Below are 27,995 nucleotides of genomic sequence, written 5' to 3' on the forward strand. Positions count from 1 at the left end.
CAAATCCTGCAGTGCCAGACGTATCCCCCTGCTTAAGCCAGTACATGTCCAGGCCCATCTGAAGTTTGCTAGAGTGCATTTGGATGATCCAGAAGAGGATTGGGTGAATGTCATATGGTCAGATGAAACCAAAATATAACTTTTTGGTAAAAACTCAACTTGTCGTGTTTGGAGGACAAATAATGCTGAGTTGCATCCAAAGAACACCATACCTACTGTGAAGCATGGGGGTGGAAACATCATGCTTTGGGGCTGTTTTTCTGCAAAGAGACCAGGACGACTGATCCGTGTAAAGGAAAGAATGAATGGGGCCATGTATCGTGAGATTTTGAGTGAAAACCTCCTTCCATCAGCAAGGGCATTGAAGATGAAACGTGGCTGGGTCTTTCGGCATGACAATGATCCCAAACTCACCGCCCGGGCAACGAAGGAGTGGCTTCGTAAGAAGCATTTCAAGGTCCTGGAGTGGCCTAGCCAGTCTCCAGATCTCAACCCCATAGAAAATCTTTGGAGGGAGTTGAAAGTCCGTGTTGCCCAGCGACAGCCCCAAAACATCACTGCTCTAGAGGAGATCTGCATGGAGGAATGGGCCAAAATACCAGCAACAGTGTGTGAAAACCTTGTGAAGACTTACAGAAAACGTTTGACCTGTGTCATTGCCAACAAAGGGTATATAACAAAGTATTGAGAAACTTTTGTTATTGACCAAATACTTATTTTCCACCATAATTTGCAAATACATTCATTAAAAATCCTACAATGTGATTTTCTGGAGAAAAAAAATCTCAATTTGTCTGTCATAGTTGACGTGTACCTATGATGAAAATTACAGGCCTCTCTCATCTTTTTAAGTGGGAGAACTTGCACAATTGGTGGCTGACTAAATACATTTTTTCCCCACTGTACCTCTGCTGTAGAGGATAAGGTCATTAGAGTTAACTGCACCTCAGATTGCAGCCCTAATAAATGCTTCACAGAGTTCAAGTAACAGACAGATCTCAACATCAACTGTTCAGAGGAGACTGTGTGAAGCAGGCCTTCATGGTCGAATTGCTGCAAAGAAACCACTACTAAAGGACACCAATAAGAAGAAGAGACTTGCTTGGGTCAATAAACACATATGGGGGATACAATCTTCCCAGCGCTGCAGATTTTGCTGCGAAGAGACAGAATCATTAGATCATTTGTTTTGGTACTGTCCATTTGTAGCTTGTTTTGGTCACAAGTCCAGGAATGGCTGAAGGATTGCAATATTTACCTGGAGCTAACCCTGCAGATAGCACTGCTGGGTGATCTGAAAAGTCATAGTCAATCGATCAATAATATAATAATACTTTTAGCAAAAAACAATTATTTTCAATTTGCACAGTTTGGGGGATATGGCATGTGGAGGCAAACTGGATGGACATCATGAAAATGATCAGAGAGGTTGAGGGTAAAATTAAATAGTACCCGCAAAACACCGGTCTCAACGTCAACAGTGAAGAGGCGACTCCGGCATGCTGACCTTCTAGGCAGAGTTGCAAAGAAAAAGCTATATCTCAGACTGCCCATCTTAATCTTTTATTTTTATTGGCCAGTCTGAGATATGGCTTTTTCTTTGCAACTCTGCTTAGAAGGTCAGCATCCCGGAGTCACCTCTATTTAATGATGCTGCCAGTTGAGAATCTGTGAGGTGTCTGTTTCTCAAACTACAGTTGTGGTCAAAAGTTTTGAGTATTTGTCTTCACAAAGTTTGCTGCTTCAGTTTTTTTTTTTTTTTTGTCAAATGTTACTATGGTATACTGAAGTATAATTACAAGCATTCCATAAGTGTCAAAGGCTTTTATTGACAATTATATAAAGTTTATGCAAATAGTCAATATTTGCAGTGTTGACCCTTCTTTTTCAAGACCTCTGCAATCCGCCCTGGCATGCTGTCAATTAACTTCTGAGCCACATCCTGACTGATGGCAGCCAATTCTTGCATAATCAATGCTTGGAGTTTGTCAGAATTTGTGGGTTTTTGTTTGTCCACCCGCCTCTTGAGGATTGACCACAAGTTCTCAATGGGATTAAGGTCTGGGGAGTTTCCTGGCCATGGACCCAAAATGTTGATGTTTTGTTCCCCGAGCCACTTAGTTATCACTTTTGCCTATTGGCAAGGTGCTGCATCATGCTGGAAAAGGCATTGTTCATCACATTTACATTACATTTACATTTACGTCATTTAGCAGACGCTCTTATCCAGAGCGACTTACAAATTGGTGCATTCACCCTATAGCCAGTGGGATAACCACTTTACAATTGTTGTTTTTTTATTGTTTTTTTTGTTGTTGTTGGGGGGTTTGGGGGGGTGAAGGATTACTTTATCCTATCCCAGGTATTCCTTAAAGAGGTGGGGTTTCAAATGTCTCCGGAAGGTGGTGAGTGACTCCGCTGTCCTGGCGTCGTGAGGGAGCTTGTTCCACCATTGGGGTGCCAGAGCAGCGAACAGTTTTGACTGGGCTGAGCGGGAACTATGCTTCCGCAGAGGAAGGGAGCCAGCAGGCCAGAGGTGGATGAACGCAATGCCCTCGTTTGGGTGTAGGGACTGATCAGAGCCTGAAGGTACGGAGGTGCCGTTCCCCTCACAGCTCCATAGGCAAGCACCATGGTCTTGTAACAGATGCGAGCTTCAACTGGAAGCCAGTGGAGTGTGCGGAGGAGCGGGGTGACGTGAGAGAACTTGGGAAGGTTGAACACCAGACGGGCTGCGGCATTCTGGATGAGTTGTAGGGGTTTAATGGCACAGGCAGGGAGCCCAGCCAACAGCGAGTTGCAGTAATCCAGACGGGAGATGACAAGTGCCTGGATTAGGACCTGTGCCGCTTCCTGTGTAAGGCAGGGTCGTACTCTCCGAATGTTGTAGAGCATGAACCTACAGGATCGTTTCACCGCCTTGATGTTAGCGGAGAACGACAGGGTGTTGTCCAGGGTCACGCCAAGGCTCTTCGCACTCTGGGAGGAGGACACAACGGAGTTGTCAACCGTGATGGCGAGATCATGGAACGGGCAGTCCTTCCCCGGGAGGAAGAGCAGCTCCGTCTTGCCAAGGTTCAGCTTGAGGTGGTGATCCGTCATCCATACTGATATGTCTGCCAGACATGCAGAGATGCGATTCGCCACCTGGTTATCAGAAGGGGGAAAGGGAAGATTAGTTGTGTATCGTCAGCGTAGCAATGATAGGAGAGGCCATGTGAGGATATGACAGAGCCAAGTGACTTGGTGTATAGCGAGAATAGGAGAGGGCCTAGAACTGAGCCCTGGGGACACCAGTGGTGAGAGCACGTGGTGCGGAGACAGCTTCTCGCCACGTCACTTGGTAGGAGCGACCGGTCAGCTAGGGACGCAATCCAAGAGTGAGCCGCGCCGGAGATGCCCAGCTCGGAGAGGGTGGAGAGGAGGATCTGATGGTTCACAGTATCAAAGGCAGCAGACAGGTCTAGAAGGACAAGAGCAGAGGAGAGAGAGTTAGCTTTAGCAGTGCGGAGAGCCTCCGTGACACAGAGAAGAGCAGTCTCAGTTGAATGACCAGTCCTGAAACCTGACTGGTTTGGATCAAGAAGGTCATTCTGAGAGAGATAGCAAGAGAGTTGGCTAAAGACGGCACGCTCAATAGTTTTGGAAAGAAAAGAAAGAAGGGATACTGGTCTGTAGTTGTTGACATCAGAGGGATCGAGTGTTGTTTTTTTTGAGAAGGGGGTGCAACTCTCGCTCTCTTGAAGACGGAAGGGACATAGCCAGTGGTCAAGGATGAGTTGATCAGCGAGGTGAGGTAGGGGAGAAGGTCACCGGAGATGGTCTGGAGAAGAGAGGAGGGGATAGGGTCAAGCGGGCAGGTTGTTGGGCGGCCTGCAGTCACAAGTCGCAAGATTTTATCTGGAGAGAGAGGGGAGAAAGAAGTCAAAGCATAGGGTAGGGCAGTGTGAGCAGGACCAGCAGTGTCATTTGACTTAACAAACGAGGATCGGATGTCGTCAACCTTCTTTTCAAAGTGGTTGACGAAGTCATCCACAGAGAGGGAGGGGGGATTCAGCAGGGAGGAGAATGTGGCAAAGAGCTTCCTAGGGTTAGAGGCAGATGCTTGGAATTTAGAGTGGTAGAAAGTGGCCTTAGCAGCAGAAACAGATGAAGAAAATGTAGAGAGGAGGGAGTGAAAAGATGCCAGGTCCGCAGGGGGTCTAGTTTTCTTCCATTTCCGCTCAGCTGCCCGGAGCTCTGTTCTGTGAGCTCGCAATGAGTCATCAAGCCACGGAGCTGGAGGGGAGGACCGAGCCGGCCGGGAGGATAGGGGACATAGAGAGTCAAAGGATGCAGAAAGGGAGGAGAGGAGGTTGAGGAGGCAGAATCAGGAGATTGGAGGGAGAAGGTTTGAGCAGAGGGAAGAGATGATAGGATGGAAGAGGAGAGAGTAGCGGGAGAGAGAGAGAGCGAAGGTTGCGGCGGCGCATTACCATCTGTGTAGGGGCAGAGTGAGTAGTGTTGGAGGAGAGCGAGAGAGAAAAGGATACAAAGTAGTGGTCGGAGACATGGAGGGGAGTTGCAGTGAGATTAGTAGAAGAACAGCATCTAGTAAAGATGAGGTCAAGCATATTGCCTGCCTTGTGAGTAGGGGGGGACGGTGAGAGGGTGAGGTCAAAAGAGGAGAGGAGTGGAAAGAAGGAGGCAGAGAGAAATGAGTCAAATGTAGACGTAGGGAGGTTGAAATCCCCCAAAACTGTGAGGGGTGAGCCATCCTCAGGAAAGGAACTTATCAAGGCGTCAAGCTCATTGATGAACTCTCCAAGGGAACCTGGAGGGCGATAGATGACAAGGATATTAAGCTTAAATGGGCTAGTGACTGTAACAGCATGGATTTCAAATGAGGAAATAGACAGATGGGTTAGGGGAAAAATTGAGAATGTCCACTTGGGAGAGATGAGGATTCCTGTGCCACCACCCCGCTGACCAGATGCTCTCGGGGTATGCGAGAACACATGGTCAGACGAGGAGAGAGCAGTAGGAGTAGCAGTGTTTTCAGTGGTAATCCATGTTTCCGTCAGCGCCAAGAAGTCGAGGGACTGGAGGGTAGCATAGGCTGGGATGAACTCTGCCTTGTTGGCAGCAGAACGGCAGTTCCAGAGGCTGCCTGAGACCTGGAACTCCAGGTGTGTGGTGCGTGCAGGGACCACCAGGTTAGAGAGGCAGCAGCCATGCGGTGTGAGGCGTTTGTGTAGCCTGTGCGGAGAGGAGAGAACAGGGATAGGCAGAGGCATAGTTGACAGGCTGCAGCAAATGGCTACAATAATGCAGAGGAGATCGGAATGAAATGAACTAAACATCTGGGAAAGGAGAGAGCGGGGCCTCCCTCACCACAACTCCCAAATATAACTCTCCCAACTTCCACCTCAGAAACTATAATTGTTTCACTGAAACACCCGAATATAACTCTCCCAACTTCCACTTTAGAAATTAGAATTGTTGTAAACTACAGCGGTTCAATGTTTCTAGGAATAGACTCTAACTTACTTTATTCAGCTAGCTAACTTGGTACAGTATTCTTCCATGAAAACCGCCCAGGGCACCGTATCCTATGACGCCATAGCTAACTAGCATGCTAGCATCCAATAACACACGGTTTAGCACCAATACTTGGTTACAACAAACTACCAATAGTGTGTTAACACACTAAACAGATAATTTGTGTCTGTGTCTAGTTCCTTTCATAACGCAGCAATAATTAAACGTTGGCTAGCTAGCACAAAGTCAGTCATGCTAGCTACACAAGTGGACTACACATCTCGAATGTTCAGAAAGGGAAGCTTTATGTTGCAAAATTCTCATTGACAAAAATTATATTGTATTTAGCTGCTACAGTACTGCTAGCTGGTAGTGTTGGCTAGCTAGCAATGGCTGCTGTGTTGACTTTGTTTGAAAAACGGCGTCGCTGCGAACGAATGTAGCTGGCTAAAATTATATTGTATTTAGTTGCTACAGTACTGCTAGCTGGTAGCGTTGGCTAGCTAGCAATGGCTGCGGTGATGACTTTGTTTGAAAAACGGCGTCGCTGCGAACGAATGTAGCTGGCTAAAAGGATATTGTATTTAGTTGCTACAGTACTGCTAGCTGGTAGTGTTGGCTAGCTAGCAATGGCTGCAGTGTTGACTTTGTTTCACCAAACTGTTCTTGGATGGTTGGGAGAAGTTGCTCTTGGAGGATGTGTTGGTAGCATTCTTTATTCATGGCTGTGTTCTTAGGCAAAATTGTGAGTGAGCCCACTCCCTTGGCTGAGAAGCAACCCCACACATGAATGGTCTCAAGATGCTTTACTGTTGGCATGAAACAGGACTGATAGTAGCGCTCACCTTGTCTTCTCCGGACAAGCTTTTCTCCGGATGCCCCAATCAATCGGAAAGGGGATTAATCAGAGAAAAGGACTTTACCCCAGTCCTCAGCAGTCCAATCCCTGTTCCTTTTGTAGAATATCAGGCTGTCCCTGATGTTTTTCCTGGAGAGAAGTGTCTTCCTCGCTGCCCTTCTTGACACCAGGCCATCCTCTAAAGGTCTTCGCCTCACTGTGCGTGCAGATGCACACACCTGCCTGCTGTCATTCCTGAGCAAGCTCTGCACTGGTGGTACCTCGATCCCGCAGCTGAATCAACTTTAGGAGACGGTCCTGGCGCTTGCTGGACTTTCTTGGGCGCCCTGAAGCCTTCTACACAACAATTGAACCTCTCTCATTGAAGTTCTTGATGATCCGATAAATGGTTGATTTAGGTGCAATCTTACTAGCAGCAATATCCTTACCTGTGAAGCACTTTTTGTGCAAAGCACTGATGAAAGCACGTGTTTCCTTGCAGGTAACCATGGTTAGCAGAGGAAGAACAATGATTTCAAGCACCACCCTCCTTTTAAAGCTTCCAGTCTGTTATTCTAACTCAATCAGCATGACAAAGTGATATGTATTTGCGGAAAAAAACAACCTATGGGGGATTGGAATTGATGCAGACAATTACATTGATGGAAGTTACAATCTATCTACAATATTAAAATAGAAACACAAGCAATGGACTGGTGGAAATTTGTTCTTTGGTCTGGAGTCCAAATTTGAGATTTTTGGTTCCAACTGCCGTGTCTTTATGAGACGCGGTGTGGGTGAACGGATTATCTCTGCATGTGTATATCCCACCGTAAAGCATGGAGGAGGAGCTGTTATGGTGTGTGGGTGCTTTGCTGGTGACACTCTCTGTAATTTGTTTAGAATTCAAGGCACACTTCGCATTCTGCAGCGATACGCCATCCCATCTGGTTTGGGCTTAGTGGGACTATCATTTGTTTTTCAACAGGACATTGACCCAACACACCTCCAGGCTGTGTAAGGGCTATTTGATCAAGAAGGCGAGTGGAGTGCTGCATCAGATGACCTGGCCTTCACAATCCTCCGACCTCAACCAAATTGAGATGGTTTGGGATCAGTCGGACCGCAGAGTGAAGGAAAAGCAGCCAACAAGTGCTCAGCATATGTTGGAACTCCTTCAAGACTGTTGGAAAAGCATTCAAGGTGAAGCTGGTTGAGAGAATGCCAAGAGTGTGCAAAGCTGTCATCAAGGCAATGGGTGGCTATTTGAAAAATCTGAAATATAAAATATATTTTGATTTGTTTATGTCACGCCCTGACCTTGAGAGGCATGTTGTCTTTAGTTGGTTTGGTCAGGGCGTGAGATTCTATGCTAGAAATTCTATGTTTTTGTTCTAGGTATTGTATTTCTATGTTTGGCCGGGTGTGATTCCCAATCAGAGACAGCTGTCGCTTGTTGTCTCTGATTGGGGATCATACTTAAGTAGCCTGTTTGCCTACCTTAGTTGTGGGGTCTTGTTCCGTGTGTAGGCTTGTATTTGTATAGCCTGAGGACTTCACGTTACGTTGTTTCTTGTTTGTTTATGTTTTATAAACATGTTCGCATACCACGCTGCACCTTGGTCTGACCCATCTCTCAACGAGCGTGACAGAAGATCCCACCACCAACGGACCAAGCAGCGTGCCCAGGAGGAGCAAACACCCTGGACACAGGTGGGGAAGATGTGGTCTTGAGAGGAGATATTTGCGGGTAAAGGACCCTGGGCGAATGAGGAAGCCCAGGCAGGAGAGGAGAAACGGCAACCCAAAAGGACTCGGCCGAGGAGGAAGCCCGAGAGGCAGCCCCAAGAACCCTGACCACTGCACCCGGTGGGTTTCCAGTTTGAGTCCCTACGACCATGGGAACAGGAATGGGAACAGTTTTATACTGAGGAGTCGGAGGATAACAACGACGATGAGTTTCTGTTCCCTAACTCGTGGGGGCTCCCGGAGGAGTCCTCACTGGAGGAAGATAGGGCGCGGAGAGTAAAGGACTGGTACAGTCGTAGACCTCCAGCGCCGGTTCCCAGTCTGGAACGCCTTGTGCCTGCTTCTCGCACCAAGCCAGTGGTGCGTGCTCCCAGTCCGGTAAGATCCGTTCCTGCTCCTCGCACCAGACCTGTGGTGCGTGTCCCCAGTCCGGTACGGCCTGTCCCTGCTCCTCGCAACAAACCAGTGGTGCGTGTCGCCAGCCCGGTACGCCCCGTACCTGCTCCCCGCACCAAGCCAGTGGTGCGTGTTCCCAGTCCAGTACGGTCCAGAGCAATCCGCTCTACCGGTGCCTGATCCAGCTCCGGTCAGCTGCTCCACTCCGGAGCCTGAGCAGTCCGCTACACTGGTGCCCAGTCCAGCTCTGGTCAGCGGCTCCACTCCGGAGCCAGAGCAATCTCCACCGGTGCCTGATCCAGCTCCGGTCAGCGGATCCACTCCGGAGCCAGAGCAGTCCGCTCCACCGGTGCCTATTCCAGCTCCGGTCAGCGGCTCCACTCTGGAGTCAGAGCAGTCCGCTCCACCGGGATCCAGTTCAGCTCCGGTCAGCGGCTCCATTCCGGAGCCAGAGCAATCCGCTCCACCGGTGCCTGATCCAGCTCCGGTCAGCGGCTCCACTCCGGAGCCAGAGCAGTCCGCTCCACCGGTGCCCAGTCCAGCTCCGGACAGCGGCTCCACTCCGGAGTCAGAGCAGTCCGCTCCACCGGGGTCCAGTTCAGCTCCGGTCAGCGGCTCCATTCCGGAGCCAGAGCAATCCGCTCCACCGGTGCCAAATCCAGCTCCGGTCAGCTGCTCCACTCCGGAGCCAGAGCAGTCCGCTCCACCGGGGTCCAGTCCAGCTCCGGTCAGCGGCTCCACTCCGGAGCCAGAGTAATCCGCTCCACCGGTGCCATCGGTACAGTCGTAGACCTCCAGCGCCGGTTCCCAGTCCGGAACGCCTTGTGCCTGCTTCTCGCACCAAGCCAGTGGTGCGTGCTCCAAGTCCGGTAAGATCCGTTCCTGCTCCTCGCACCAGACCTGTGGTGCGTGTCCCCAGTCCGGTACGGCCTGTCCCTGCTCCTCGCAACAAACCAGTGGTGCGTGTCGCCAGCCCGGTACGCCCCGTACCTGCTCCCCGCACCAAGCCAGTGGTGCGTGTTCCCAGTCCAATACGGCCCGTCCCTGCTCCTCGCACCAGGCCAGTGGTGCGTGTTCCCAGTCCGGCCCGGCCCGTGCCTGCACCTCGCACCAAGCCAGTGGTGCGTGTTCCCAGTCCGGTACGGCCCGTGCCTGCTCCTCGCACCAGACCAGTGGTGCGTGTCCCCAGTCCGGTACGGCCCGTGCCTGCTCCTCGCACCAGACCAGTGGTGCGTGTCCCCAGTCCGGCCCGGCCTGCTCCACCGGTGCCTGATCCGGCTCCGGTCGGTTGCTCCACTCCGGAGCCAGAGCAGTCCGCTCCACCGGGGTCCAGTCCAGCTCCGGTCGGTTGCTCCACTCCGGAGCCAGAGCAGTCCGCTCCACCGGGGTCCAGTCCAGCTCCGGTCAGCTGCTCCACTCCGGAGCCAGAGCAGTCCGCTCCACCGGGGTCCAGTCCAGCTCCGGTCAGCGGCTCCACTCCGGAGCCAGAGCAATCCGCTCCACCGGTGCCTGATCCAGCTCCGGTCAGCTGCTCCACTCCGGAGCCAGAGCAGTCCATTCCACCGGGTCTAGTCCAGCTCCGGTCAGCGGCTCCACTCCGGAGCCAGAGCAGTCCGTTCCACCGGTGCCCAGTCCAGCTCCAGTCAGCGGATCCATTCCGGAGAAAGAGCAGTCCGCTCCACCGGTTTCCAGGCCAGCTCCGGTCAGCGGTTCCACTCCGGAGCCAGAGCAGTCCGCTCCACCGGGGTCCAGTTCAGCTCCGGTCAGTGACTCCACTTCAGACCCAGAAGTCAACCCCTCTCCAGGGTCGGGGCCTCCCACACCAGGGTCCAGACAGGGCTTGGTGCATCGTGGGGGGATTGCCGATCCAGGCCCAGTTGTCAGCCCCTCTCCAGGTTTGGGGTCTCCCACACCAGGGTCCAGACAGGGCTTGGTGCATCGTAGGGGGATTGCTGATCCAGGCCCAGACGTCAGCCCCTCTCCAGGTTCGGGGTCTCCCACACCAGGCTCCAGACAGGGCTTGGTGCATCGTGGGAGGAAGGAGAGGGGAAGCATCGCGCCAAGGTCCAGACCAGACCAGGGGCGTAACGGGGAGGCAGAGAGGAAGAGGTCGTCACGCCCGGAGCCGGATCCGCCTCCGAGGCTGAAAGCCCACCCGGATCCTCCCCTAATGAGTCAGGTTGGTGCGGCCGGAGTACGCCCTGACCAAACCAACTAAAGACAACAGGCCTCTCAAGGTCAGGGCGTGAGGTTCTATGCTAGAAATTCTATGTTTTTGTTCTAGGTATTGTATTTCTATGTTTGGCCGGGTGTGATTCCCAATCAGAGACAGCTGTCGCTCGATGTCTCTGATTGGGGTTCATACTTAAGTAGCCTTTTTGCCTACCTTAGTTGTGGGATCTTGTTCCGTGTGTAGGCTTGTATTTGTATAGCCTGAGGACTTCACGTTACATTGTTTCTTGTTTTGTTCATGAAGTTTAATAAACATGTTCGCATACCACGCTGCACCTTGGTCTGACCCGTCTCTCAACGATCGTGACAGTTTAACACTTTTTTTGGTTACTACATGATTCCATATGTGTTATTTCATAGTTTTGATGTCTTCACTATTATACTACAATGTAGAAAATAGTAAGAAATAAAGAAAAACCCTTGAATGAGTAGGTGTTCTAAAACTTTTGACCGGTAGTGTAGACATTCATTATCTAGCTATCTACTAGTGATGTGCTGCTCAACTATTTTCTTACACACACCCACCCGCAATTTCACAGAATTGGCCCGGACCCCACGGCCCGACGTAATACAGTGAAAATCACGGTTGCAATCAATTCAAATTGAAGTCAGTCAATTCTGAAATTCGAAATCAATATTTTAAAAAAGGGCATCTACACAGAGTGTACAAAACATTAGGAAAACCTGCTCTTTCCATGACATAGACTGACCAGGTGAATCCAGGTGAAAGCTATGATCCCTTATTGTTAATTCCACTTCAATTAGTGTAGATGAAAGGGAGGAGACAGGTTAAAGAAGGATTTTTAAGCCTTGAGAAAATTCAGACATGGATTGTGTATGTGTGCCATTTAGAGGGTGAATGGGCAAGACAAAATATTTAAGTGCCTTTGAACAGGGTATGGTATTTGGTGCCAGCTACACCAGTTTGCGTCAAGAACTACAACGCTACTGAGTTTTTCACAGTCAACAGTTTCCCGTGTGTATCAAGAATGGTCCACCACCCAAAGGACATCCAGCCATCTTGACACAACTGTTGGAAGCATTGGAGTCAACATGGGCCAGCATCCCTGTGGAGCGCTTTCGACACCTTGTAGTGTCCAAGCCTGACGAATTGAGGCTGTTCTGAGGGCAAAAGTGTGTGCAATTCAGTGTATTTTAAGTGACTTCTCAAATGTTATGCATTTCAATCAGTGAATCACTACATATACTATCAGTTATGTTTAGCTAAAAGGGGGAGATTTAAGAGTGGTGCTGGATTGTACTGAACATCAGCTTTTCTGTGAAATGTTTGTGTTTCAGTGGGACGTCGATGACCCAGTAACAATGCCTCTTGCTACCATGTCAGTGGTCTTCACCATTATCTTTGTGTTAGAGGTAAGAGTCTGGGTAGATGTCAATAGGAAATTTGCATGGAACACTATGCACATGGATCTCAAGGCAGGATTGCCCTGTGTGACAAATGTACAGTATTATAAAAGCAATGTGACTACAAGACAGATGGATTTTTTTTGTCGTGGTAACCAGGTGACGATGAAGTTCATAGCTATGTCCCCGGCGGGGTACTGGCAGAGCAGACGGAATCGCTATGATTTACTGGTGACAATACTGGGAGTCATCTGGATAGTCCTGCACTTTGCTCTACTGGTGAGGACACACACACAGACACAGACACACAGTATAAATACAGATATACAAGGTATTCTTTACAACACTTGTTCTTTCCTGGAACTAGTGCATTTTCTAACAGTGGGCTATCAGGCTAACAACTATTCTGTACTTCTTTTGAGTGATGACTAAATATATAGTGAAGATTAGTGTATAATTAGTAAATGGCTGACCACAGTGTTCTCTCCTCCTGTAGAATGCCTACACTTACATGATGGGCACCTGTGTGATCGTCTTCAGGTTCTTCACCATCTGTGGGAAGCATGTAAGTATAGCCTACTGTAAGCCTAATGGAACTTCCAGTGCATATTACTGAACAAAACTGTAAAAAATATGTTTTCCCTATTTACTAGCTTTCCCAGCAGGCAAAAAAACTATTTAGAGTTGTAAACTGTTTTTCTGGTTGAATATGTCATATAAAGTAATTACAACCATCTGTTACAACCTCTGTTTTTTGAAGTATTTTGCCGGTTTCTAAAAAGAGGTTAACAAAACTCTTGCGACCATTTTGCCCGCTGGGTGGTCTCTTTAAATATATAATCTGTGTGTAGGTGACTCTGAAGATGCTACTGCTGACAGTCGTGGTCAGTATGTATAAAAGCTTCTTCATCATCGTGGGAATGTTCCTCCTCCTCCTCTGCTACGCCTTCGCCGGAGTCGTCCTCTTCGGAACCGTCAAATACGGAGAGAACATCAACAGGTGAGAGGTTCATTCCTCTTTCTTTCCTCTCCTTTTTGATCCCCTTTTCTACCTCTTACACACTTATTCCCTGTCCTCCTCTGTCTCTTTCCTACCTTCTACTCTTCTTCCCACTCCTCCTCATCTTCCTCCTTCCTTTCCTCCTTTTTACCTTTCTCCATTCTCCTCTCCTTTCATTTCCCTGACTCTGCTCCCCTCTCATTCTCCTTTCACATCATCATTTCTCCTATCTTCCTCATGGTAACCTCTCTGATTACTGTAGAGATTTGAAGAGCAAGTGTCACTTATTAGATTTGTAGTGCCATCACAGCCTCATCTAGTGGAGAAATAGTGGCAGTTTGAGAAGTCTGCAGCCACACTGATGATGCATTCTCTCAAAAGTATGTGTGTGTGTGTGTGCTACTTTATTTGTTTAAATTTTTTCTCAATGACAGGCATGCCAACTTCTCCACGGCGGGCAAGGCCATCACTGTTCTGTTCCGTATCGTCACTGGGGAAGACTGGAATAAGATCATGCATGACTGCATGGTAAGAGCTGGTCGATTTCATTTGTGATATGTACACAGCAGTGTCTTCAGGGGAAACTAGTCAAGACTTATGAAACAGAAAGTGTAGTGTAATACTTTTCTGTCTGTTACGTAACAAGCACAAGACAAAGTCAGGTCTAAAAGGTAACCATGTAGAAAAATAGGCATTTCTCAAAAATAGACTTATTTGAGAAAAAAAGGATATACTGTTACAGTATTATTTCAAGTAAACAAACCAAAGTTCATGACTCAAGAGGGTTTGTTGTTTTTATTGTTCAGTCTATGTGTCTGCTCAATAGAGATATACAATACAATATACACTGAACAGTGTAAACTCAACAAGCAACAATTTCAAAGGTTTTACTGAGTTACAGTTCATATAAGAAAATCAGTCAATTGAAATAAATTCATTAGGCCCTAATCTATGGATTTCACATGACTGGGAATACAAATATGCATCTGTTGACCACAGATACTGTACCTTAAAAAAAGGTAGGGGCGTGGATCAAAAAAAGTCTGTATCTGGTGTGACCACCATTTGCCTCATGCAGCCCATCGAGTTGATCAGGCTGTTGATTGTGGCCTATGGAATGTTGTCCCACTCCTCTTCAATTGCTGGATATTGGCTTAACAGACAGGTTGAAGCCTGCTTAGCAGAGACGCTAACCTTAGCTAGCTAAGCTGCTAGCCATCAAGCTAACGAAGTTAGTCCAAGTTGAGTTTTGCAATGGAGCCCTTTTTGTCTGGAGAAGTAAATGAACGGTTCCTGTATCTACTACGCTTTGTTTCGGGACAAACTGGATCACTCGGAGTTCCAATGTGGCAATTGTTTGCTTGCCGAGGATTATAGAATTGAAGTGGCTTCCTTGATCAAGCAGGTCGCCAGTCTATGTAAGAAACTGGGGAAAACGTAGAGTGGAATGTTTACCTTTTCTACACCGGTGGCTGGAAAGCGTTCGCGCTTGTTGGATGCATCTCCACCTTGCCGTTTGTCGTTGTCTGACTGGCCGGTGTTACCCGGAGTTTGTTCACCAGGGGAGCATCTCCCTTCTCTCCTCTCCCGTCTGATAGCGGAGTCGAAGGAGCACAGCAAGAGGACCATGCCAATCAATGATGGTCACATGTCACAAGCCGTGGAAGCCGAAGACAGCGGCCTCCCGCAAAGCAGGATACACTGCCAACGAGAGGCCTGGAGCAGATACAAACAACTAATAGTTTCGCTGCCTTGGAGCCTGAACTTCCTGTACCTTCGTCGCTGAGGGTACCTGTGTCTGCGGCCGCTGTGCCTACTCCTTCCCCTATGATTTCGAAGTCGACGTCGACAACCTTCCGTCCATGCTCTGAATCAAGCTGGGCTTCTCCATCTGTCGGAGGCCTGCGCTGGGAGCTACGGGCTCAAGTTATCCTGCATCTCGCCTGTCCTTAAAGGGTTCTCAAAATCCGTGAAGCGGGGAGTGGGAAGATTTCCTTGTCCTTCTCGCCAGCCGTGATTTTGGGCAACTCCATGGTAAGAAATGTCACTGGCTCCTGGTGCAAAAACACTGTCCTATCCAGGAGTTCGAGTAAATGACATTACTAAGCTGCTACTGAATGTTCTACACCAGGACATGGAAATCTATTCTATCATAGTCCATGTGGGTTTTAATGACATTATGAAGTGCAGCTCTGAACAGTTGAAACTGGATTTTAAATGGCTGATTGATTCTCTGCTAGACACTAATGAAATACCTATAATATCTGGCCCTGTGCCCTCTCTGAATTGTTGCATTGAATGCTTTAGCAGAATTCTTTCTCTTCACAACTGGCTACATGATTATTACAGCTCGATGGGTGTAACTTTTGTTGACAATTTCGATACCTTTTGGAAACAAAACACATTTTATGTATAGGATGGGATCCACCCGAATAATTTGGATTCTTGGATCATTTCACAGCATTATAAGGCTGTGTTGAGACTGACATATCAATGACCCAAGCCCAACTCAGTTAATCCCTACTATTGTGTCGCTGACTTGTCATAATTCTTTAGCAAATGTACATTATCCCAGGGGTGTTGATAGACATAATGTAAGTAACATAATTTATGTCCCTCTAACTGCCCTGAATGCCACTGCTGATCCTACAGCTATTGTATGCAGTAATCAAGTGCCTATGAACCAGAGTTATACTGTTAGCACTGAGGCGGTGTGCCCTAGTAGGAAGTCCACTATGTGCAGCTCACCCTGCACTAACATAAATAACATGAGCATGTTTACTTCTGCTATGCTTCCCAATAAAGCAATGAAGAAATTGCCCATGTTAACATATGTAGCTTAAGAAACAAGGTTCATGAAATCAATAACTTGCTAGTAACAGATGACATTTATATTCTGACTATCTCTGAAACTCACTTAGATAATACCTTTGATGATACAGTGGTAACAATACAGAAAATACAGAAATGCCAATGCTGTTTATATTCAGAACCACATTCCTGTAAAGCTTAGAGAGGATCTCATGTTAAATACTGTTTAAGTAATATGGCTACAGGTTCATCTGCCTCACCTAAAGCCCATTATTGTGGGAAGCTGCTATAGACCACCAAGTGCTAACAGTCAGTATCTGGATAACGTGTGAAATGCTTGATAATGTATGTGATATCAACAGAGAGGTATATTTTCTGGGTGATTTAAATATTGACTGGCTGTCATCAAGCTGTCCACTCAAGAAAAAGCTTCAAACTGTAACCAGTGCCTGCAACCTGGTTCAGGTTATCAGTCAACCTACCAGCGTAGTTACAAACAGCACGGGAATGAAATCATCAACATTTATTGATCACATCTTTACTAATGCTGCAGAAATTTGCTTTAAAGCAGTATCCAATTCAATTGGATGTAGTGATCACAATATAGTAGCCATATCTAGGAAAACCAAAGTTTCAAAGGCTGGGCCTAATATAGTGTATAAGAGGTCATACAAAAAGTTTTGTAGCGATTCCTATGTTGTTCATGTAAAGAATATTTGTTGGTCTGTGGTGTGTAATGAGGAGAAACCAGACGCTGCACTTGACACATTTATGAAATTGCTTATTTCAGTTGCTAATAAGCACTCACCCATTAGAAAATGACTGTAAAAACTGTTAAATCCCTGTGGATTGTTGAGGAATTTAAAAATTGGATGGTTGAGAGGGATGAGGCAAAAGGAATGGCAAATAAGTATGGCTGCACAACCGATTGGCAAACATACTGCAAATTGAGAAATCATGTGTTTAAACTAAATAAAAACAATAAGAAGCTATACTATGAAACAAAGATAAATTATATAAAGAATGATAGTAAAAAGCTTTGGAGCACCTTAAATGAAATTTTGGGCAAAAAGGCAAACTTAGCTCAAACATTCATTGAATCAGATGGCTCATTCATCACAAAACCCACTGATATTGGCAATTACTTTAATACTATTTTCATTGGCAAAATTAGCTAATTTAGGCATGACATGCCAGCAACAAACGCTGACACTACACATCAAAGTATAACTGATCAAATTATGAAAGACAAGCATTGTAATTTTGAATTCCGTAAAGTGAGTGTGGAAGACGTGAAAAGATTATTGTAGTCTATCAACAATGACAAGCCACCGGGGTCTGACAACTTGGATGGAAAATTACTGAGGATAATAGCGGACAATATTGCCACTACTATTTGCCATATCTTCAATCTAAGCCTACTAGAAAGTGTGTGCCCTCAGGCCTGGAGGGAAGAAAAAGTAATTCCACTACCCAAGAATAATGGTTGGCTATTTGAGCCAGTAATCAGCCTGTTACCAACCCTTAGTAAACTTTTGGAAAAATGTGTGTTTGACCAGATACAATGCTATTTTACAGTAAGAAAATTGACAACAAACTTTCAGCATGCTTATAGGGAAGGACCTTCAACAAGCACAGCAATTACACAAACGAATGATGATTGGCTGAGAGAAAATTATGATAAAATGATTGAGGGGGCTGCTTTGTTAGACTTCAGTGCGGCTTTTCACATTATCTATCATAGTTTGCTGCTGGAAAAACGTATGTGTTATGGCTCTACACCCCCTGCTATGTTGTGGATAAAGAGTTACCTGTCTAACAGAACACAGAGGGTGTTCTTTAATGGAAGCCTCTCCAACATAATCCAGATAGAATCAGGAATTCCCCAGGGCTATCAGACCTCAGGATAAGACCCAGATGCAGACAGTTCGAAGTAACAAAAGTGTATTACAACAACAGGGGCAGGCAAGCAACAGGTCAAGGGCAGACAGAGGTCAGTAATCCAGAGCAGAGTCCGAAAGGTACAGAATGGCAGGCAGGCTCAGGGTCAGGCAGAGGTCAGTAATCCAAGGGCAGTATCTCAAGGTACAGAACGGCATGCAGGCTCAGGGTCAGGGCAGGCAGAATGGTCAAAACCGGGAAAACTAGAAAACAGGAACTAGAGAGAAAACAGGAGTACGGAAAAAACGCTGGTAGGCTTGACAAGACAAGACGAACTGGCAACAGACAAACAGAAAACACAGGTATAAATGCACAGGGGATGATGGCAAAAATGGGCGACACCTGGAGCGGGGTGGAGACAAGCACAAGACCGGTGAAACAGATCAGGGTGTGACAAGGGCAGCTGTCTAGGCCCCTTACTTTTAACTAAACCCTAAACCTCAACTAAATCCTGTAATAAATTATGTGGAAATTGAGCCAGTTGAGGTGACTAAACTTCTTGGAGTAACCCTGGATTGTAAACTGTCATGGTCAAAACATGTTGATTCAATAGTAGCTCAAATGGGAGAAGTCTGTCCATAATAAAGCGCTGCTCTGCCTTTTTAACAACACTATCAACAAGGCAGGTCCTACAGGCCCTAGTTTTGTTTCACCAGGACTACTGTTCAGTTGTGTGGTCAGGTGCCACATAGAGGGACCTCTGAAAATTACAATTGGCTCAGAACAGGGCATCACGGCTGGCCCTTAAATGTACACGGCGAGCTAACATTAAAAATATGCATGTCAATCTCTCATGGCTCAAAGTGGAGGAGAGATTGACTTCATCAGTACTTGTTTTTGTAAGAAGTGTTGACATGCTGAATGCACCGAGGTGTCTGTTTAAACTACTAGCACACAGCTCGGACACCCATGCATACCCCACAAGACATGCCACCAAAGGTCTCTTCACAATCCCCAAGTCAAGAACAGACTATGGGAGGTGCACAGTACTACATAGATTCCACATCAGGTTACTGATGCAAACAGTAGAATCAGATTTTAAAAAATAAGATACACCTAATGGAACAGCGGGGACTGTGAAAAGACACACACATGGCACAGACACATGCTTACACATACACATGATAAGATATGCACTCTACACACACACGTACACATGGATTTTGTATTGTAGATATGTGGTAGTAGAGTAGTGGCCTGAGGGAACACACTTAATATGTTGTGAAAAGTGTTATGAAATGTAATGTCATGTAATATTTTAAATGGTATATAACTGCCTTAATGTTGTTGGATCCCAGCAGCTAATGGGGATCCTTAATAAATACAAATACAAAATCCCAAACATGCTCAATGTGTGTCTGGTAAGTGATTTATGCAGGCCATGGATGAACTGGGACATTTTGAGCTTCCAGGAATTGTGTACAGATCCTTGCGACATGGTGATGGTGGCGGATGAATGGCACGACAATGGGCCTCAGGATCTTGTCACGGTATCTCTGTGCATTCAAATTGCCATCAATAAAATGCAATTGTGTTCGTTGTCCGTAGCTTATGACTCCCCATACCATAACCCCACCGCCACCATGGGGCACTCTTTTCACAACGTTGACATCAGCAAACTGCTTGCCCACACAGCGCCATACACGCTGTCTGCCATCTGCCCAGTATAGTTGAAACCGGGATTGATCTGTGAAGAGCACACTTCTCCAGCGTGCCAGTGGCATCGAAGGTGAGCATTTGCCCACTTTAGTACGTTACAACACCGAACTGCAGTCAGGTCAAGACCCTGTTGAGGATGACAAGCATGCAGATGAGGTTTCTGACAGTTTCTGCAGAAATTCTTCGGTTGTACAAACCCACAGTTTCATCAGCTGTCCGGTGGCTGGTCTCAGACGATGTGTTGTGTGACAAAACTGCACATTTTAGAGTTGCCTTTTTTGTCCCCGGCACCAGGTGCACCTGTGTAATGACCATGCTGTTTAATCAGCTTCTTGATATGCAACACCTGTCAGGTGGATGGATTATCTTGGCAAAGGAGAAATGCTCACTAACAAGGATGTAAATACATTTGTGCACAACATTTGAGAGAAATAACCTTTTTGTGTGCATATGGAAAAGTTTGGTTATGTTTTATTTCAGCTCATGAAACATGGGACTAACACTTTACATGTTGCGTTTATATTTTTGTTCAGTGTAATATAATAATATATGCCATTTAGCAGACATTGTTATCCAAAGCAACTTGCGTGCATACATTTTCATAAGGTTGGCCCCAGCGGAAATTCTCTCTGTGGGTTCACGTTGTAGTGTGGGGCCTCATATATTGATAACATTGTGTTTGGGATGTTCCCCTCCTCAGGTGCAGCCTCCTTTCTGTACCCCCGATAAGCATCGCTACTGGGAGACGGACTGTGGGAACTACGCAGGAGCACTCATCTACTTCTGCTCCTTCTATGTCATCATTGCTTACATCATGCTTAACCTCCTAGTGGGTAAGTGTGTGTGTGCCCTAATCATATAAGATTGACTTTATAACATTTGAATAAAGCCTTTCCATATGGGGTGTGTGTGACGAGTACTGAGTATACGAAGAGGCAGGACGCAGACGCAGGAATTAACAAGGTCAATGTTTACTCAAACAATGACAAAGAAAATTAACAAAGATAGAGTACATGACACGAAGCAAAACAATCACACACAACATGACACAGAACAGTCCAGGGCTAAATAGGGGTGGTGATGAGATAATGAGGTGCAGGTGCGCTGGGTTTCCATTCCGGTGTTGCCGAGGTGGTGCGCTCAGACCGGTGGCTCAGTAGACCAGTGAATCAGAGCGCCGGAGGGGAGCAACGGGAGGAGACGTGACAGTGTGTGTGCGAGCATGCATGTGTGTGCGTAAGCCACTCACATTCAGGCCCATATTTCATTTCCTGCGGTATGAGACGTGAGTGTGAATATCTCATAAAGCACAATAAATGGTTTCATCTCTCCCCATGACAGTTTAACACTGTTATTACACACCTCATCATCAAACCTTGCCGTGCAGAAATCATTATCTACCTCCCATGTCTCGGTCCACCTGTGTGTGTGTGTGTGTGTGTGTGTGCGTGTGTGTGTGTGTGTGTGTGTGTGTGTGTGTGTGTGTGTGTGAGAGAGAGGACACATTGGCAGAGTCTAAATTAATTTCAAGGGAGTTTAGGAAGCAAGCCAACATCAACTGTAGCTATCCATCTCTCCATCTCCTTCTGAATATGATCTGGCATATACAGTGGGGAGAACAAGTATTTGATACACTGCCGATTTTGCAGGTTTTCCTACTTACAAAGCATGTAGAGGTCTGTAATTTTTATCATAGGTACACTTCAACTGTGAGAGACAGAATCTAAAACAAAAATCCAGAAAATCACATTGTATGATTTTTAAGTAATTAATTTGCATTTTATTGCATGACATAAGTATTTGATCACCTACCAACCAGTAAGAATTCCGGCTCTCACAGACCTGTTAGTTTTTCTTTAAGAAGCCCTCCTGTTCTCCACTCATTAACTGCACCTGTTTGAACTCGTTACCTGTATAAAAGACACCTGTCCACACACTCAATCAAACAGACTCCAACCTCTCCACAATGGCCAAGACCAGAGAGCTGTGTAAGGACATCAGGGATAAAATTGTAGACCTGCACAAGGCTGGTATGGGCTACAGGACAATAGGCAAGCAGCTTAGTGAGAAGGCAACAACTGTTGGCGCAATTATTAGAAAATGGAAGAAGTTCAAGATGACGGTCAATCACCCTCGGTCTGGGGCTCCATGCAAGATCTCACCTCGTGGGGCATCAATGATCATGAGGAAGGTGAGGGATCATCCCAGAACTACACGGCAGGACCTGGTCAATGACCTGAAGAGAGCTGGGACCACAGTCTCAAAGAAAACCATTAGTAACACACTACGCCGTCATGGATTAAAATCCTGCAGCGCACGCAAGGTCCCCCTGCTCAAGCCAGCGCATGTCCAGGCCCGTCTGAAGTTTGCCAATGACCATCTGGATGATCCAGAGGAGGAATGGGAGAAGGTCATGTGGTCTGATGAGACAAAAATAGAGCTTTTTGGTCTAAACTCCACTCGCTGTGTTTGGAGGAAGAAGAAGGATGAGTACAACCCCAAGAACACCATCCCAACCGTGAAGCATGGAGGTGGAAACATCATTCTTTGGGGATGCTTTTCTGCAAAGGGGACAGGACGACTGCACCATATTGAGGGGAGGATGGATGGGGCCATGTATCGCGAGATCTTGGCCAACAACCTCCTTCCCTCAGTAAGAGCATTGAAGATGGGTCGTGGCTGGGTCTTCCAACATGACAACGACCCGAAACACACAGCCAGGGCAACTAAGGAGTGGCTCCGTAAGAAGCATCTCAAGGTCCTGGAGTGGCCTGGCCAGTCTCCAGACCTGAACCCAATAGAACATCTTTGGAGGGAGCTGAAAGTCCGTATTGCCCAGCGACAGCCCCGAAACCTGAAGGATCTGGAGAAGGTCTGTATGGAGGAGTGGGCCAAAATCCCTGCTGCAGTGTGTGCAAACCTGGTCAAGACCTACAGGAAACGTATGATCTCTGTAATTGCAAACAAAGGTTTCTGTACCAAATATTAAGTTCTACTTTTCTGATGTATTAAATACTTATGTCATGCAATAAAATGCAAATTAATTACTTAAAAATCATACAACATGATTTTCTGGATTTTTGTTTTAGATTCCGTCTCTCACAGTTGAAGTGTACCTATGATAAAAGATACAGACCTCTACATTCTTTATAAGTAGTAAAACCTGCAAAATCGGCAGTGTATCAAATACGTGTTCTCCCCACTGTATATCCTTGTGGTTTTATGGACTGTGTCTGTTAGCACAACCTGTCCCTTAGATGCCTACAGTGCTTCATACTGTGAGTGTTGTAGGGAAATGACTACGTATACCATTTCACCAGTCACCACTAAAAGCCACATAGGCCTATTATTCACAATCCATTTACTGAAGGCTATGAACATCTAATTGCAGGTGCCATTAGCGAAGCTCAGGTATGGTTCCTCGACCACTCCAATGCTAGTTGGAGAATATGCCATGAAAGGTGTTACGTTCCTCAGCAAGAAAACCAAGAATTGTCACTCAAACAGAAAGGGGAACTAACAAAGGGTCACTGACAATAACCAAAACGAAACAGGTGGGGTTTTAGGAGGGGTTCTGAAAGACACTCGTGGGGGTGTCCACTGAAAGTTGACTAGAAGCAACTGGGACCTAAATGACACCAACCCTGAGCGCCCACTAAATATGCCCAACAAGAAGCAAACAAAAGAAAAACCCACACCAAACTTAAAGACAGGAAGCAAACCAAAAAGTGGAGCAAAACAGTGATGATCAGATAAAGGATTGTTGGTCTAGAAATCTTAATATGTAGAGCCAACTAAAGGTGTTAACCCTCCACGTCTCTCAAGACCACTGGAGCCACTCTAAATAGCACCTGGGCCAGCACAGGTGAAACACCTTCCCACTAACGAGATGACCAACCAGAACAGATGTAATACATACTGACAAACGAGGTGACACCAGTTAGTGCGCCCCACGTGCTAACGTCCAACCTCGAAATATGAATGGAAAAGCCAAAGCCTGTAACACCTTCCCCCTTAAGACAACAAATATATCCTATATTTTTGTTGGACAAGTTTGCTCACAACCAACAGAAAACAACTTCCATCTCATAACATGATCAACGTAAATGTGTCGCTACTTAAATGCGTCGCCTTCTCCAATGTAAACATGGTGTCAACTGGCGGTCAACAATTAAATACAAGACAAAACAGACCTTTAACAATTTTCTTTTTATAATGATATACTATATATACAGTATATATATATATATATATATATATATATATATATATATATATACAGTACCAGTCAAAAGTTTGGACACACCTACTCATTCAAGGTTCTCTTTATTTTTACTATTTTTTATATTGTAGAATAATAGTGAAGACATCAAAACTATGAAATAACACATATGGAATCATGTAGTAACCAAAAAAGTGTTAAACAAATCAAAATATATTTTATATTTGAGATTCTTCAAATAGCCACCCTTTGCCTTGATGACAGCTTTGCACACTCTTGGCATTCTCTCAACCAGTGTGTGTATGTATATATATATATATATATATATATATATATATATATATATATATATATATACTGCTCCCTAAAACTCTGAAGTTTTGAGAAACTGGTAAAATCAAATACGTTTCTATAACTCGCATCCCCTTGGAATTAGCGCAACAAAAACAAAACTCATCTCCAAAACATGCATTCAAAATAAATTGTAAACCAGGGCCACACACTGGCTAAACACAAAACACAAAACGTATTAACTGCCCACCCTTGAAAGACAATCAGCAACCAAGTTATCCTTTCCACTGATGTCTGATTTCAAGGGGAAACTCATGCAATATCCGTAGTAACTTTCCTCTCGTGATTTTCCTCAATGGAATGGCCTCAGGGAAACGAGTGGCAGCACACATGATGGTCAAAAGAAACTGGTTACTACTCTTTGCTTTGGGCAAAGGACCAACACAGTCCACCAGAACCCTGCTGAAAGGTTTGTCAAAAGCAGGAATCGGCTGCAAAGGTGCAACCGGTACAGCTTGGTTTGCACGTTCGCTGGATTTACAGTAAGACACAACATCCTGTTTCAGACCAGGGCGGAAGATGTTATGTAACATACAGTCAAACTTCTTGTTGACCCCAAGATGGCCTGCCATACTACCATTGTGAGCCAACTTAGTATCTCTTGTCGAAGTGTAACTGGAATGACAATTTAAGATACACTGGGCCAATAGTCTTGCCCAGAAGTGGCACGAGAATGCCATTTCCTCATTAGAACACCATCTCTGTCAATGTAACCCACACGAACTTCATCAAACTCCTCCTCTGGACGTATCTCAGCAAAAAGAGGGGAGAGGGAAACATCTTTACTCTGTTCAGCAATCAGCTGCTTCCTAGAGATTGAAGTGTCAACTGTAGGGACCGTCTCTTCCTTCAGTGGTCCTACAAACTCACTCACCTTTTGGGTTTTCAAAGGAGAGGTCAACTCAGGAGGTTTAGCGAAATCATGATCACCCATAAATGTCTTTGACAGATCGACCATTGTGGGATCGCTGACATCCTCCTCAACACTAGACTTGCGCCCAGCAACTTTCTTAGACATAGCACGTGTAACGGCACACGTTGGGAACACTCAAGGGTACTTTTCTGATAAATCATCTGGTTCCTCTACTCTTGGTTCCTTACAAACGACAGAATTTGGCACGACCTTCCCTCCAGCCAAATTGTTTCCCAAAACAGGCCTCACTCCAACAACAATGGAACCAGAAATAAGATCAGACTCAAGTTCTAAATTATACAAAGGAACTTCCATGCTTTTTGCGTGGGGATAACTACTGGGTGCTTTGTTTGTGAAGGTAGTTTTGTGAGTCAACAAAAACTCATCTGCAAGAACTGCTCCTTTCTCAAGCTACACTGAGGAATGGCGCCGGAGAAGATGGCTGCCGTTTTACAGCCCTCTAACCAATTGTACTATTATGTGTGTTTTTCCGCGTTATTTGTAATTTATTTTGTACATAATGTTTCTGCCATCGTCTCTTATAACCAAAAAGAGCTTCTGGATATCAGGACAGCGATTACTCACCTCGTATTGGAAGAAGATTTTTTCTTCAACGAGGCGGCCGCGAAGGATATCCTACATACACCCGACAAGGCCCAAATCCCCGTCATTCCCATGAGAAAGAGACAGAGATATCGTGGACGTAGGTCGGGGTACCTTGTAAGGATCCGACGGTGAGCGAGAAAACCGCCTCTCCCATCTATCCTATTAGCCTATCTTCAATCATTTGAGAATAAATTGGATGACCTAAGATTACGGTTATCCTACCAACGGGACATTAAAAACTGTAACATCTTATGTTTCACCGAGTCGTGGCTGAACGACGACATGGACAACATACAGCTAGCGGGCTATACGCTACATCGGCAGGATAGAACGGCTGACTCCGGTAAGACAAGGGATGGCGGTCTGTGTATATTTGTAAACAACAGCTGGTGCACAAAATCAAATACTAAGGAAGTCTCGAGGTTTTGATAAGCTGTAGACCACACTATTTACCAAGAGAGTTTTCATCTATATTTTTCATAGCTGTCTATTTACCACCACAAACCAATGCTGGCATTAAGATTGCACTGAATGAGCTGTATAAGGCCATAAGTGAACAGGAAAACGCTAATCCAGAGGCAGCGCTCCTAGTGGCCGGGGACTTTAATGCAGGGAAACTTAAATCCGTGCTACCTAATTTCTACCAGCATGTTAAATGTGCAACCAGAGGAAAAAAAAACTCTAGACCACCTTTACTCCACACAGAGACGCATACAAAGCTCTCCCTCGCCCTCCATTTGGCAAATCTGACCATAAATCTATCCTCCTGATTCCTGCTTATAAGCAAAAACTAAAGCAGGAAGCACCAGTGACTCGGTTAATAAAAAAGTGGTCAGATGACGCAGATGCTAAGCTACAGGACTGTTTTGCTAGCACAGACTGGAACATGTTCCGGGATTCTTCAGATAGCATTGAGGAGTACACCACATCAGTCACTGGCTTCATCAATAAGTGCATCGATGATGTCGTCCCCACAGTGACCGTACGTACATACCCCAACCAGAAGCCATGGATTACAGGAAACATCCGCACTGAGCTAAAGGGTAGAGCTGCCGCTTTCAAGGAGCGGGACTCTAACCCGGACGCTTATAAGAAATCCTGCTATGCCCTCCGACGAACCATCAAACAGGCAAAGAGTCAATACAGGACTAAGATTGAATCGTACTACACCGGCTCTGACACTCGTCGGATGTGGCAGGGCTTGAAAACTATTACAGACTACAAAGGGAAGCACAGCCGCGAGCTGCCCAGTGACACAAGACTTCCAGACGAGCTAAACCACTTCTATGCTCACTTCGAGGCAAGCAACACTGAAGCATGCATGAGAGCACCAGCTGTTCCGGATGACTATGTGATCACGCTCTCCGTAGCCGATGTGAGTAAGACTTTTAAGAAGGTCAACATTCACAAGGCCGCAGGGCCAGACGGATTACCAGGACGTATACTCCGAGCATGTGCTGACCAACTGGCAAGTGTCTTCACTGTCATTTTCAACATGTCCCTAACTGAGTCTGTAATACCAACATGTTTCAAGCAGACCACCATAGTCCCCGTGCCCAAGGACACTAAGATAACCTGCCTAAATGACTACCGACTACTGACATCTGTAGCCATGAAGTGCTTTGAAAGGCTGGTCATGGCTCACATCAACACCATTATCCCAGAAACCCTAGACCCACTCCAATTTGCATACCGCCCCAACAGATCCACAGATGATGCAATCTCTATTGCACTCCACACTGCCCTTTCCCACCTGGACAAGAGGAACACCTACGTGAGAATGCTATTCATTGACTACAGCTCAGCATTCAACACCATAGTGCCCCTCAAAGCTCATCACTAAGCTAAGGATCCTGGGACTAAACACCTCCCTCTGCAACTGGATCCTTGACTTCCCTAACGGGCCGCCCCAGGTGGTAAGGGTAGGTAACAACACATCTGCCACACTGATCCTCAACACGGGGGCCCCTCAGGGGTGCGTGCTCAGTCCCCTCCTGTACTCCCTGTTCACCCATGACTGCATGGCCAGGCACGACTCCAACACCATCATTAAGTTTGCCGACGACACAACAGTGGTAGGCCTGATCACAGACAACGATGAGACAGCTTATAGGGAGGAGGTCAGAGACCTGGCCGTGTGGTGCCAGGATAATAACCTCTCCCTCAACGTGACCAAGACAAAGGAGATGATTGTGGACTACAGGAAAAAAAAGAGGACTGAGCACGCCCACATTCTCATCGACGGGGCTGTAGTGGAACAGGTTGAGAGCTTCAAGTTCCTTGGTGTCCACATCACCAACGAACTATCATGGTCCAAACACACCAAGACAGTCGTGAAGAGGGCACGACAAAGCCTATTTCCCCTCAGGAGACTGAAAAGATTTGGCATGGG

At 46.3% G+C, this 27,995-nt stretch overlaps 1 protein-coding gene across 3 annotated transcripts in view; it reads left to right on the forward strand.

The window, feature by feature from the left end:
* Positions 1-27,995, forward strand: part of nalcn (sodium leak channel, non-selective) — a 327,441-nt gene that overhangs the window by 292,408 nt on the left and 7,038 nt on the right. For all 3 annotated transcript variants that reach the window (XM_041863638.1, XM_041863654.1, XM_041863648.1), the window contains 6 exons: positions 12,035-12,109; positions 12,260-12,379; positions 12,597-12,665; positions 12,952-13,100; positions 13,535-13,628; positions 20,212-20,344. In XM_041863638.1, the coding sequence (XP_041719572.1) occupies positions 12,035-12,109; positions 12,260-12,379; positions 12,597-12,665; positions 12,952-13,100; positions 13,535-13,628; positions 20,212-20,344 (640 nt within the window). The remainder of the gene's footprint in view (positions 1-12,034; positions 12,110-12,259; positions 12,380-12,596; positions 12,666-12,951; positions 13,101-13,534; positions 13,629-20,211; positions 20,345-27,995) is intronic.

The sequence above is a fragment of the Coregonus clupeaformis genome, chromosome 40 (assembly GCF_020615455.1).
Source record: "Coregonus clupeaformis isolate EN_2021a chromosome 40, ASM2061545v1, whole genome shotgun sequence".
Classification (NCBI taxonomy): domain Eukaryota; kingdom Metazoa; phylum Chordata; class Actinopteri; order Salmoniformes; family Salmonidae; genus Coregonus; species Coregonus clupeaformis.